This window comes from Musca vetustissima, unplaced genomic scaffold, assembly GCF_032173495.1.
Source record: "Musca vetustissima isolate MV318-11 ecotype Yass unplaced genomic scaffold, APGP_CSIRO_Mvet_v1 utg2960, whole genome shotgun sequence".
Taxonomy (NCBI): Eukaryota; Metazoa; Arthropoda; class Insecta; order Diptera; family Muscidae; genus Musca; species Musca vetustissima.
The window spans coordinates 14,056-27,832 of NW_026883854.1; the positions used below are offsets into that span (position 1 = coordinate 14,056).

The 13,777-nt window shown below is 35.7% G+C and overlaps 1 protein-coding gene across 1 annotated transcript; it reads right to left on the reverse strand.

Moving 5' to 3' along the window:
- Positions 1–6,968: 6,968 nt before the first annotated feature.
- LOC133330848 (MKRN2 opposite strand protein-like) lies at positions 6,969–12,599 on the reverse strand. Its single transcript, XM_061539254.1, is given in 5 exon segments — positions 6,969–7,280; positions 11,390–11,573; positions 11,857–12,013; positions 12,200–12,393; positions 12,463–12,599. Coding segments are annotated over 5 exon segments (984 nt in total).
- Between the last annotated feature and the right edge of the window lie 1,178 nt (positions 12,600–13,777).

Genomic DNA, 13,777 nt, shown 5'->3' on the forward strand with positions numbered 1-13,777 from the left:
AATCGGTATTATCGGTATGTGCCCACTTTTTGGTATGTTCCCTATATTTTCATTGCATGTATCTGTCAGTATAACTATGGTGGAGGGTATCCAAAGTTCGGCCCGGCCGAACATAACGCTTTTTCACTTGTTAGACTTAATTCAGTACTTCAGTAGTGTTGGCGCTTTATTTGGGATACCATTTGTATTTTGTTTTTATAAAAAACAGCTATTTATTAGTGGGGAATGTATGGCATTGATTGCCGAGGGGAAAGGCAGGGAAAACACGCCACTGATCCTCATCAGTTCCCTTAGTTTTTTGTTGGGAAGTTCTCCCCAGAAGCTATTGCTTCTATACAAAAAACCTTTCAAACCCAAATGTCTCTTGTAACAAAGCGAAGTACTTAGCTGACCAACATACCCTATACCAAAATTCGTGCAAATCGAAAGATATATAGGGTCTTTGGTACACCAATTACCTTAAATCGGATGAAAATATATATGGGAGCTATATCTAAATCTGAACCGATTGTCACGAAACTTTGCACACATCATTCTAGACTTAATTCAGTACGCTATACCAAAAGATTTCCAGGGACTTTAGTGGGCTATTTACCTAAAATCGGGCGAAGCTATATATGGGAGCCAAATCTAAATTTGTACCGATTGCCACGAAACTTTGCACACATAATCTAAACTTAATTTAGTACGCTATTCCAAATTTCGTGCAAATCGAAAGATATAAAGGGACTTTTGTACACAATTTACCTTTAATCGGACGAAGATATATATGGGAGCTATATCTAAATCTGAAACTATTTTCACGAAACTTGGCATACATCATTCTGGACCTTATTCATTACGCTGTGTCAAATTTCGTGCAAATCGAAAGATATATAGGGGCTTTGGTACACAAATTACCTTAAATCGGACGAAGATATATATGGGAGCTATATCTAAATCTGAACCGATGTTCACAAAACTTGGCATACCTCATTCCAGACCTTATTCATTACGCTGTGCCAAATTTCGTGCAAATCGAAAGATATATAGGGATTTTATTGCACAATTTACCTTAAATCGGACGAAGATATATATGGGAGCTATATCTAAATCTGAACCGATTTTTATGAAATTTTACACACATCATTCTAGACCTAATTCATTACGCTGTGCCAATTTTCGTGCAAATCGAAAGATATATAGGGACCGTTTTCATTAAATCGGACGAAAATATATATGGGAGCTATATCTAAATCTGAACCGATTTTTCCCAATTTCAAAAGGGTTCGTCCTTGGGCCAAACAAATGAGCTGTGCCAAATTTCATCCAATTCGGATCATAAATGCGACCTGTACTTTGTTTACAATTTAACATCTACAGACGGACGGACGGACAGACGGACGGACGGACGGACATGCATAAATCGACTCAGAAAGTGATTCTATACATATTCTCAAAAGGAACCATTGGTCTATCTCGATTCTTTTTGCCTGTTACAAACATATGCACAATGACTTAATTCCCTTTACCACAGTGTTGTGAAGGGTATAATTAATATATGGGTCCATATTTTCGGATAGCTCCCATATAAGGTTACCTCCAATTTTGCGGTATTTTGGGTGTTTTGATCGCATTTTTCGACTGAGTTCGCTGAAATTTGGAACTTTGAGTTCTTATTGGGTAGCAAATCTCCCTACTAAAAATTATAAATAGAGGTCCATTTTTTCGGGTAGCCCTTATATAAGGGTACCCCTAGTTTTCGGTATTTTGGGGTTCTTGGGCTCGTTTTATAACTGAATTCTCTGAAATTTTGTACATTGGGTTCTTATTGTGTACTAAATTATTCCACTAAAATTATAAATATAGGTCCAGTTTTTCTGGTAGCCCACATAGGACGGTACCTCTCAATTTTCAGTTTTTTAGGGGTTCTGATCGTATTTTCGACCGAATTGTCTGCTATTTAGTCCGTCGAGTTCTATAAGTAATAAAGATAGGTCCATTTTTTCGGGTAGCCCCAATATAAGGGTACCCCCCAATTTTCGGTATTTTGGGGTTCTTGAACGCGTTTTTCAACCAAATTCTTTGTAATGAGGTTTTTTTGTAGTCGTATATGGTAACAAACCTCTCTCCCAAAAAATATTAATATTAGCCCCCTTTTAGGGTTAGTTCCCTTATAACCCCCTTTTTATACCCTTCACCACACTGTGGTATAGGATAGACCCACGTTTCCTTTTGTGAATATGCATGGATTTCAGTAAAGTATACGTAATTCCCAAATTCATTAATGGAAATAGGTATTTTGTCAAAAACCTAATGGTTTTGGGTGGGTTTCCGACGTGTCTGACGTATGTAATATACGTCGAAAATGTATGTCATTTACGTCACAGTTTCTGACGGACCATCTCTGTATAGCTCCCATATATATTTTCGACCCATTTTAACTTATTAATGCATCAAAGTCCCAATTGTGGTCCGATTGAGACAAAATTTTGCACAGAGTACTGAATTAGGTATGAGAAATTTTGTTGGAATCGGTTCAGATTCATATAAATATGCTATATATAGTTTCGTCCGATTTTATGTTAATGGAGCACCATACTGCCAATATTTATCCGATTGAGACAAAATTTTGCACAGCGTACTAAATTAGGTCATTGATGAATGCGAAGTTTTGTTGAAACCGGTTCAGATTTAGATATACCTCCCATATATAGTTTCGTCCGATTTAAAGTAAATTGTGCACCAAACTCCCAATATTGGTCCGATTGAAGCAAAATTTTGCACATAGTACTGAATTAGCTCCCGACTGATGTATGCGAAATTTCTATATCTACAGGATATTGTAGATATTAACATGTCTTGCATGTACCCATAGTGGTGAAGGGTATCATATAGTCGGCCCTGTGCGACTTTTGAACTTTCCTTACTGGTTTCTTCCTGTTCTTACCATAAACACTAATTTAATGACTATAAATGCAGACACTGCAGAAAAAAAAACAGCAAAATCTAAAATGTCGCGTGAGTGCCCGAGAAAAATCCTTCACAAATAAAGGATATGCCAAATTTTTAAAGTGCAATAATAATGCTTGGTATCTCTTATTCATGTAAAGAATATTAAAAAAATCAAAATATCCAAACAATTCGCAGAGTTTTCCAATTATTAGTTGTGATGTCTAAAGTCTTGTATATTTGAAGTCGCGTGAGTGACCGCTCTTTTGTGGCTTTTATCTCAAAAATTAAAAACTATAAGCTCCCAATTTTTTTACCACTGATAGTACTCCAAAGTTCTACAAAAAAGTATTAAAGGAGAATTGTAAAAAATCTAATTGTTTTCGATTTATTTATGATTTAAAATTTTATTTTGCCTCTGAAAGTCGTGTAAGTGACTGCGGAAAAGCCCAAATGTCTAGATCGACTCAGCTTTTTCAGTTCGAACTATTTTTTCCCATTTCTTTTATACCACTCTCGCACATGTACATACATTTATTCATAGACACACCTCAAAAACAGTTTATAGACAAATAGGGGAAGAAATAAGTTCAACACAAACTTTTTTCCGCTCGATAGTTCCTACAATGTGGGATGGTGATGTTTGCTCCCTTTTGTTTTTATATTTTTGTATGCATGTGTTTTGTTTTACTTCACTTTTTTACCTAGACTATAACTATGGAGTTATACTAACGGCAATATAGGGGCATACCAGATAAGGATTGTTGATGATCATAAGAGGATGTTGCATTGTTGAGGCTATATTGGGAAGATGTGGAGAGTGCAGACGATGCTCTGCTCCAAAATGCTGACCTGGACGGCAATGATGGCGGGGACGACGATGATGATAAAGGTTTGGTTTTTTATTCCACAAATTGCTTACAAGCACTAAAACACAAAATGTGAGTTTGCCAACAATAGCAACAACCACTTGCACTCACACACCAATTTGGCCAAGAGACAAACTATCTAGAATGGTTTTGTAGATTCACTATTCCATCCGGACAAAACAAATAAAACCTACGGGAAAGTTTTGACGTTAACGTAAATGCAAGCAACAAATATAAAAACCTACAACGTTCCGCCCATAGAAGACTCCTTGCATGAAGTCAGATGTGTGTGTGTGAATTTATATTTTTCTTGCCTGGCCACTGCACAAGGACACTGTAAACATGATTTTGAGGTTTTCTATGTGGTGGACATAATATTTGTTGGAGATGCTGTTGTTGTTATTATTCCTGTTGAGCTATTGTGTACTTCATGTGTGTACAATCATTACTGCAACAACAAAAACTACTTGAAACATTTTTATTCGCCTGTGTGTTTCTGTTTTATTTATCCCATTCTTCGAAATATATGTGGGATAATACAGTAAGTGGGATATTAGAGATTTGTGGTTAAGGGAAACTTTTGGGATACAATGGATCGTTGTAGTAGCATTTAAATCAAAACATACACATACATTCGTACATGCATATGTGTGTTTGTGAATGATGGTTTGTAACAACAGTGGTTTTGACATGAAGAAGCCCTGGCAGTTTTTAAGAACATAGAGATAAATTGGACTATATAAACATACCTTTTGGTTTTTATACACATAAGAGCGATGATGTATTAATTAATTATTACAACAGACGGACGGACATGGCTAGATCGTATTAAAACTTTTCTTTGTAGGGTCGGAAATGATTATTTAGATGAATTCATAACTTATATATCACATGTTCCTTAATAAACATATACTTATAAATGCTACCCTTATATATTTCGTATATTTTATAAATGTTTTTGCATGTTTTAACTTTCATTGCAGGACCTTGGCAAGAAATACGGACAGATAATATTAAACAACATTTTAAGTGTTGGCGGTTTATTTGGGATACCATTTGTATTTTGTTTTTGCAAAATAGTCAGGCTGATTCCTGTTTGTTGTCTTTATAAAAACAACTATTTATTAGTGGGGAATGTATGGGGATTGTATGACTTGTTAACCTCGAAGTGAGGCCCCAGCGGAATTCTCATGCAGTTTATTTCGTTGGTCAGCTAAGTACTTCGCTTTTTTGTATAGAAGTAATTATCCGCTGCCATAATTTCGTGAATATAGAATAAACATAGACTCCTCGGTGCGCCATTTCCATAGAATCCGACGAAAATGTAGCTATATCTAAATTTGAACAGAATTTCATTTTGCGGACGACCACCTGCAGTAAATTCAGGACGCTGTGCAAAATTTTGTCTCAATCGGACAATTATATTGACAATATGGTGCTCCATTTACATAAAATCGAAGGAAACTATATATGCGAACTATATCTAAATCTGAACCGAGCCCTACAAAACATCGCATACATCAATCCAAACCTAATTCAGTACGCTGTGCAAAACTCTGTTTCAATCGAACAAATATTGGCAGTGCGGTACTCCATTTACATAAATCGGACAAACCTATATATGTGAGCTATATTTAAATCTGAACCAATTCCATCAAAACTTGGCATACATCAATCTGAACCTAATTCAGTACTCTGTGTAAAATTTTGTCTCAATCAGACCAATATTGACAGTATGGTGCTACATTTACATAAAATAGGACGAAACTATATATGGGAGCTATATCTAAGTCTGAACCGATTTAAACAAAACTTGGCATATACCAATCAAAACCTAATTCAGTACTCCGTGCAAAATTTTGTCCCATTTGAAAAAAATATTGGGAGTTTGGTGCACCATTTACATAAAATCGGACGAAACTAGACATGAGAGCTATATCTAAATTTGAACCGATTTCCTCCAATTTTACCACTTATGTCAAATAAACGGTACGTGGCAAATTTCATCCAATTCATTCACAAAAATACATGGACGGACCGACGGACGTTCATAATTCGACTCAGAAAGCGATTCTATGCATATTCTCAAACGGAACCATGGGTCTATCTCGATTCCTTTTGCCTGTTACAAACATATGCATAAAGACATAATACCCTATACCACAGTGTGGTGATGGGTATAAAAAGAGAAAAATTTGAAAATTGTTCGGTATTGGTTTTTAAATAATTCCCACATTTGCTAACGAAGTTGCGGGTATATGATAGTTAGGTAGTAAATGTATTTTAACATAGGTTTCCAGTGGGGTTTTAATCGAGTTTAATGAAAAACTTGCCATTAATTAGAACGTACCAATTTAGATTCATGATTTACCATCTCTCCCAAACCAAAGCCATGCTTAATTTTCGGTATCTTTTCTCACCGGAAAGACTGTAACTTGGTTTTTCATTTTCCCAAATAAAAATCCTACATGCATACAATTTCACAATGACACAGTCAGCATAAGAATTTTCCGACCTTTTTATGAAATTTTGAATACATACTATATGGTGGAGTGTTACTTATTTATTATATAACATATTTTAGGCGCACTTTCCTACATCATTTATATGGGACTGCAAACTTCATTTCAAATAACCATTGAAACCAAACCGAACTTAAAAACTTTATTAATTTATTAATTAAACAATATTATTTCTTGTTCGCATACACAAACATTTATTTATTTTCATGATTGTACGTTGTTAAAAAAATTCGACATATGTAATCCATTTCATCATTTCAAACCACTGTACAATTTATATTAAAATTGGCAAAAGGCACATGCTGATTTTTTGTATACTAAACTAAGAAGGACTATAACGGATGAGGGGAGTACAAACATATGATCGAATGGTCAGACAAATGCCTAGACAGAATGTCGGGCCCAGTTAATGCTCTAAGCTGGGGTCACCACTTTATTCCTCAATTGTACAGAATTTGGAATGCTGGCGTGATATAATACTCTTGTGATGATGGTGCTGTTGTTGTTGTCGCTGCTGCTGTTGGTGAGTTTGATTTTGATTCGGATGTTGTTGATGCTGCTGCTGTTGCATTTGGTATTTCGATGAAGAAAGCATGGAACTCTTTGTTGGCGTCATTGTTTGGTTGCTTGTTAAATTCCTGGATTGTTAAATTTCCATTTTACTACGGCTGCTGCTACTACCGCCACTACCGCTACTACCACCATAACGCAGCTTATTGTGATTGGTGTGATGCACATAAATACCGGTATCACGCAACTTCCGGTACAATGAAATATACTTTCCAGCTGTTGTCGTCCTAGGAACTATATACTTTTCACAGAATGTTGTTTTACTGCTGGCCGCCTCGCTAAACTTCTCATACATCAGTGCTTGCAGGAAGGTCAATACAAAAGTGTAGCAATTGAGCTTATCCTCGTGATAATGTGACACAGTTCACTTGTCCGGCTGCTGGCATACCTAGAAATAATCCATATACAGTGAAGAGAAAACGGAAAAGAGAAAATGTCAGAGTTAGTACGTCGTGTTCGTTTATAATGTATGCACAAAAAATTATATATGCATTTGTTTTCAGTTTTTGGTCTTCGACCATGTCATGCAATGGAGGAGGATTAACGTTATGACATCAAGTGATTTACGAAATGAGCGCCGAAATTGGGCATGGTGTTTACTTTTACGTTATGATAAGGAGGTATGACAACAAAATGCAAATTGCTTATGTCAGTGCAATTGTTTTCTGGGATTATTATAAGGGTAACGATTACAGAAATGCTTTTAAAAATATGTTTAAAAATTGAGGCTTAAAGGTTGGATGGAACCAAAAAATATATTCTTAAAAATTCGACTTTTAGAATTTTGATAAAATTTTTGTTCTTACAAGATTTGGAAAGGACCGTAAGCATGGATTTTTTTGTAAATTAATTGTTTAATGATTATAAGGGCTACTAGGAGGTAGAGTTTTAATAAATATTTTAAAGAACCAGAAGGACCACATGTGTATATTTTTGTAATAAAATCTTTTTAAGACAATATGGATCTCAAGCGAAGTTCTTTTAATAATTATAATGCCCAAAAACGTCGATTTTTTAACATATTTTTTGGAGGTCCTCAAGAATAGATTTGAATACCATACACAACTATCTTTTAAAGGTATTATATCAGTGTGTGATACTAAGAGTTTATAACGCCTCGAAATAATTTTAATATACCTACCGTATTATCTAGACTTGCTAAGTCGTCTAGATCGACTTATCCGTCTTGCCATAATTATTTGTAAAGCAGTTATTAATTTTTTTTATTTAATCGTCACAAAATTTTGCATGTTATATCGGTAGGGATCTAGACTATTAAATTCTCAAATTGTACATCTTAAATTTGAAACCAGTAAGGAAAGTAGTCAAGTCGGACGGGGCCGACTATATGATACCCTTCGCCACTTTGGGTATATTCAACAGATGGAACCCTAACATACGTCGTATTTTTGAAGGACCATTAACATGAAACTTAACATGTCATTTTGCAACCTATACTAAATTTTGGTCAGATATAGAGTTGCAATGGGACAAAATTATGTAAATAAATTTAAAGCAAAATATGGAAATCTAAACCGATTACATCGAAACTTGTCACATGTTAGGTTACACTTATTTCAGTATGTTTTGTGCATTCGGCCACATTTTGCGTTCTTCATTTACTTATAAATCCAAATTTCGTGCAAATCGAAGGATATATAGGGACTTTGGTGCACCATTTACATAAAATCGGAAGAAAATATATATGGGAGCTATATCTAAATCTGAACCGATTTTGACGAAATTTAACACACATCTTTCTAGACTTAATTCAGTACGCTTTGCCAAATTTCGTGCAAATCGAAGGATATTTAGGGACTTTGGTGCACTATTTACATAAAATCGGACGAAAATATATACGGGAGCTATATCTAAATCTGAACCGATTTTCACGGAATTTAATACACATCGTTCTAGACTTAATTCAGAACTCTGTGCCAAATTGCGTGTCAATCGAATGATATAAAGGGACTTTGGTGCACCATTTACATAAAATCGGACGAAAATATAGATGGGTGTGTTCAATAGGGTGTGTTCTTGGGCCAAATAAATGAACTGTGCCAAATTTCATCCAAATTGGATGATAAATGCGACCTGTACTTGGTTTACAATTTAACATAAAGAAACGGACGGACGGACATGCATAAATCGACTTAGAAAGTGTTTCTAGGCATATTCTCAAAAGGAACCATGGGTCTATCTCGTTTCCTTTTGTCTGTTACAAACATATGCACAAAGACATAATACCCTGTACCACAGTGTCGTGATGGGTATAATGATAATAAATTGAAGCTGTTGACCAATAGCGTGCAAATATCGCGACATATTGCCCAGACTCGAAATATAGATCGCCAGAAAGTATGTTACCCTACACGTATCCGACTATACAGCTCCGCTCACTGGCTTAAAAATCGACTGTAGAAGGCAGCAAATATTAGTTAAGATCCGGCGTCTTATGCGAAGGTTAGCAGGAGAAGCAAAAGAGAAGAACTCTACTATGCAGTGATCGATGGTACACGAAAATGGAGACTTATAAGAAGGTGATGGATGCGGGTCAATAATAAGACCATGAAGTATTTGGATTAAACTACATAAATTACCATTCTATGTATATGCAGAATACAGTCATACTTAATCTGGAATACCTAACTTCAGTAACTTCGGTAGAGAAATTAGGGCTTTCTAATTGGACTATGTAGAAGTATGGATCGGAATGTCAAACTTGAGCCAAATTGCAGATAAAACCCCTAAAATAAAATGTATGGGAGCTATATCTAATCTGGGACCTATAAATAAAATTTTCTGAAATCATATTTTTCATTTTCTAAAAAAAAAACAACTTCGGTGGGGAAATGCCACTACAACGTTCAAGCTATAGCAAAAGGAACGGGACTTTAATATGCGGGCAATGACTAAAATTAACCTATATAAAACTGCGGCAAAAGATATTTCACAGTTCAAAAACCAATAAAATTTAAAAATAAACGGCAGTTGTAACCAGTGAGCGGAGCAGTATAGTCGGACGGGGCCGACCATATGATACCCTACACAACTTCCATGAAAATCTAATTTTCTGTGGTTCTATATTCTGAGATTGGGCAATATTTGCATACTTTTGACTGGCTAGAGGTTAGCAAATGTTACTAATAATCAGTACAGCACCTCTAATTACTTGTCCAGATTCCCTTCACCGTGGGTTGTGTTGTGATGTTCGGCTTTCGATGCGAAAAGTACAAATAATTAAGTTTTCGGTCCTCTTCATCCGAAAAAATATTATCTGATCATCACCTAACATTTTAGGCGTTGTCCTTGACCATAACTGGAACCTCATGGAACATTTCAAAGCGATCAAAGCTATATTTCCGCCCTCCAGTGTGGTAATAGGTTACTAAATAATATATGAATACGTAAGCACCTGTAAATATTTAAGTGTAACTCCCGCATCCAAGTACCTACGATAATATAATTGGTATCAATTTAAAGGCCAACGACTCCTCTTCGATATACTATCAAATGCTCTGGTCTATGTCCTTCAGTGGTAAATATATACGCTATAGAATACAAATTTTGTAATTTTTCACACAAAAGTCAAGGTCCATTTGACCCGCTAAATATTGACCGATCTTTATCAAAACAAGTATGCATATTCTTAGGCCCGATCACCTTCTCCATGTAAAATTTCACTATGTTCGGACCATAATTGCGGCCTCTGGAGCGACCAGAAAAACCGACAAAAATATAGTATTTGGTCCATTTCATCCTCTAAATATTAACCGATCTTTATCAAAAACAAAAGGGGTCTTCATTGGCTAGAACCCATCCTACATGCAAAATTTCGTGAAGATTGGTACATAACTGTGGCCTGTATCGTGTTTACAAATTATAATGGACAGACGGACGGACGGACACACATATCTAGATCGACTCAGCTAGTCGAGATATGACGATCGGTATACTTAAAGGTGGGTCTAGGACCAATATTTCGCGGCGTTACAAACTTTTGGGGCTGCACAAAGCTATAATACCCTGACAACATAGTTGTGTTGGGTATAAAAATCAAAGCCTTTTATTGTCCCTTCCAAAAAGAATCTATTAAAAAATCCATGCCTTGTGTTGGTCCTTCAAAAAATATCCCTTTAGAAAACTACGCATTGTGTTGTTCCTTCCAAAAAATATTTTTTTAAGAAATCAATGCTTTTTGTTGTACCTTTCAAAAACTCTCCATCAAAAACCCATCCCTCGTATTAATCCTTCGAAAAAATATTCTTTAAAAATTTACATGGTTTGATCCTTCAAATAAAACATTTATTTTTAAATCCACGCCTATGTTGGTCCGTAAAAATGTTCAAAAAACCTCTATGACAAAAATTCCGCGCATTATCAAAGGTCACATCTCACTGCATCCTGACAGGATATTGAAAAGCTTTTTTTTGAATATTCCTGCATTTTTTTGCACCAAATTTGCATTACAAATGATACCAACATTGCATAACTTACCTCAGATAAAACCTGATCCCAATAATCGTACCAGGGCTCTGGAACATTACCCACCAATAGACATTGCCACCAATCTGTCATATTGGCTGTACGATGACGTCGTAAGCCATGCCGATCAAATTCGACGACACAACCGGTCGATGTTGTCACAGCAATATGCAAATCCGTGGTATTATTATAATCACTGAAAAAAGGGAAAGAAAAGCCACAATTATGCATACAAACACACACCCGTACACATGAAGAGAGATTTCATTACAAAGGGGTATACATACACATGGATATACATACATATATGAAAGGGAAATGGAAAAGAAACATTAAGTTCAAGGATATAATTGATTTAAGTGTGGATTTCCCAGCGAAAAGGGAAATAAATTGAAAAACGTATTCGATAAAAATTGAAATGATGCGGGAAGATGGATGTGGAATGGAGAGAGAAAAAACAATGAACCATACTTGCTCACTTGAGAAAATCACCTGCGGTAGGACGTAAAACTATAGTACAAGGATATTGATTGGCCCGCATAAATTGATAAGGTAAACAGAATGGCAAGAGGAGACTGTTCATAATGTGACAAACAGAATCATTTGAATTCTCATCGTCATCTGAGTCCTGATCCACTGTGGCCTGATGTTGTTGGTCATTGCCATTATGCCATTGATCATCATCATTATCACGATTATTGTCATTATTAACATCATCATGACTGTGGGCATAATGTCCTTTAGTGACTGCCATTTGGACATTATTTGTAGCTGGAGTTCTTTTCTTGGACTTGGGTGGTTTGTTTGTAAGACCACCACCACCGTTGGGATGTGTGTCCAATGCCGTTTTACATTGTGGACAAATGTGTGGCAATGTAAAACAGAAAACTTTCACATTGCAATGATGGAAGCATAAAATGCCCGGATCTGAGGTAATTGTGGTCGTTGAAGTTGTTGTTGCCACTGCTGCTGCTGTTGGTTTATTTGTTGTCGATTGTGGTGATGCCACCGAGTTTGTAGGAATTCAACCAGGCCACTACTACCACTGGCAGCAGCAGCAGCACCTGCAGATGAAATACTTTTACTCATGATTCTTGTTGTAATGCTTTGAGTGGATACCAATGCCGATGCTGCTGCTGTGGATGATACCTTGGCCAGAAGCTATAAGCATTGTTGTTGTTGCTGCTGTTGTTGATACCGTTGTTAACGTCGATGTTAACATGAACTTTTGTTGTTGTTTGTGCTATCCTCCTCCTTCTTTTTGAACACAGAAAATTGAATAACTTTTATTGTGTTCACAGCAATTGTCTGATTCGAATAGAGGCAGAGGTACAAAAAATTTTTGTTTGAAAGTTCGGTTTCACTCAACCACGAGTGTCGTCGTCCATCTATATTCTTTTAACTTCTTCGATTTTTTTTTGCCTTGATCAATAAATGGAATGTATGTGGTTTTAATTTAATTTCAAAGAGAGGATAAAACAAGAGAAAAACGTATTTTGGTTCGTACGGATCGAACGTTTTATACACTACACCATGTTGTATACTTTCAAAATATTTTGAAATGTGTAGACCTTTGAGTGGGAAGTATGCCATTCGTAACAGTCTGTTACCAATGTATTTCAAAAATAAATTAAATACCATGAAAAATTGGTAGTAAATTCACCTCAATTGTATGTTGAATTTCATTTTCTTTGTAATGAAAGTGTGCATTGATCGTTGTCTGAGAAGAAGCACCATGAACCTTTAACCTGCGAAAATGACATATATGTGGAGGATATGTCAAATAATCGACCTATTCTGACCATTTTCTGTAAAGATTCCAAAAATCCGAAATGGCAAATTACATCCACTTTGGTAGAGAATCCTACAAAATATCTAAGATGGGGTGGTACCTTATATGGGCGCTATATCGAAATATGGACTTATATCAAAAATTCTCTGAAGAGATTTTGTACTCTCTCCAGGAACACAATACATCCAATTCAGTGGATAAAATCAATTATAGAATTCAAAATTCCAAAAAATCAAAAAAATGTTTGACATCCTTCAAGAAGCTGAAACACCAAAGTGTGAAGTCTTCCACTGGAAGAAGAACAAAGAGTGGACTCTCCTTTTAGTAGGCTTGGACAGGTCTTCAGTGGCACGTCTGACAAAGACAAGGGGTAACACGCAATACGTGCCCAACCCTTTGAGCACCGATTTTTTTCCGTGACACTAGGATTATATTCTGTGCACATATTTAATGTAACTACACAGAAAAAAAAATTGTAACCATTTGATAAAAAAATTCAAAAATCCAATTAAAATTTGATTGATTTTTCGCCGATAAAAATAATGTTCATATTTACAATCGCCGATAAAAAAATTGTAATCCCATTCGAAAATATTTTGATAAAGCAA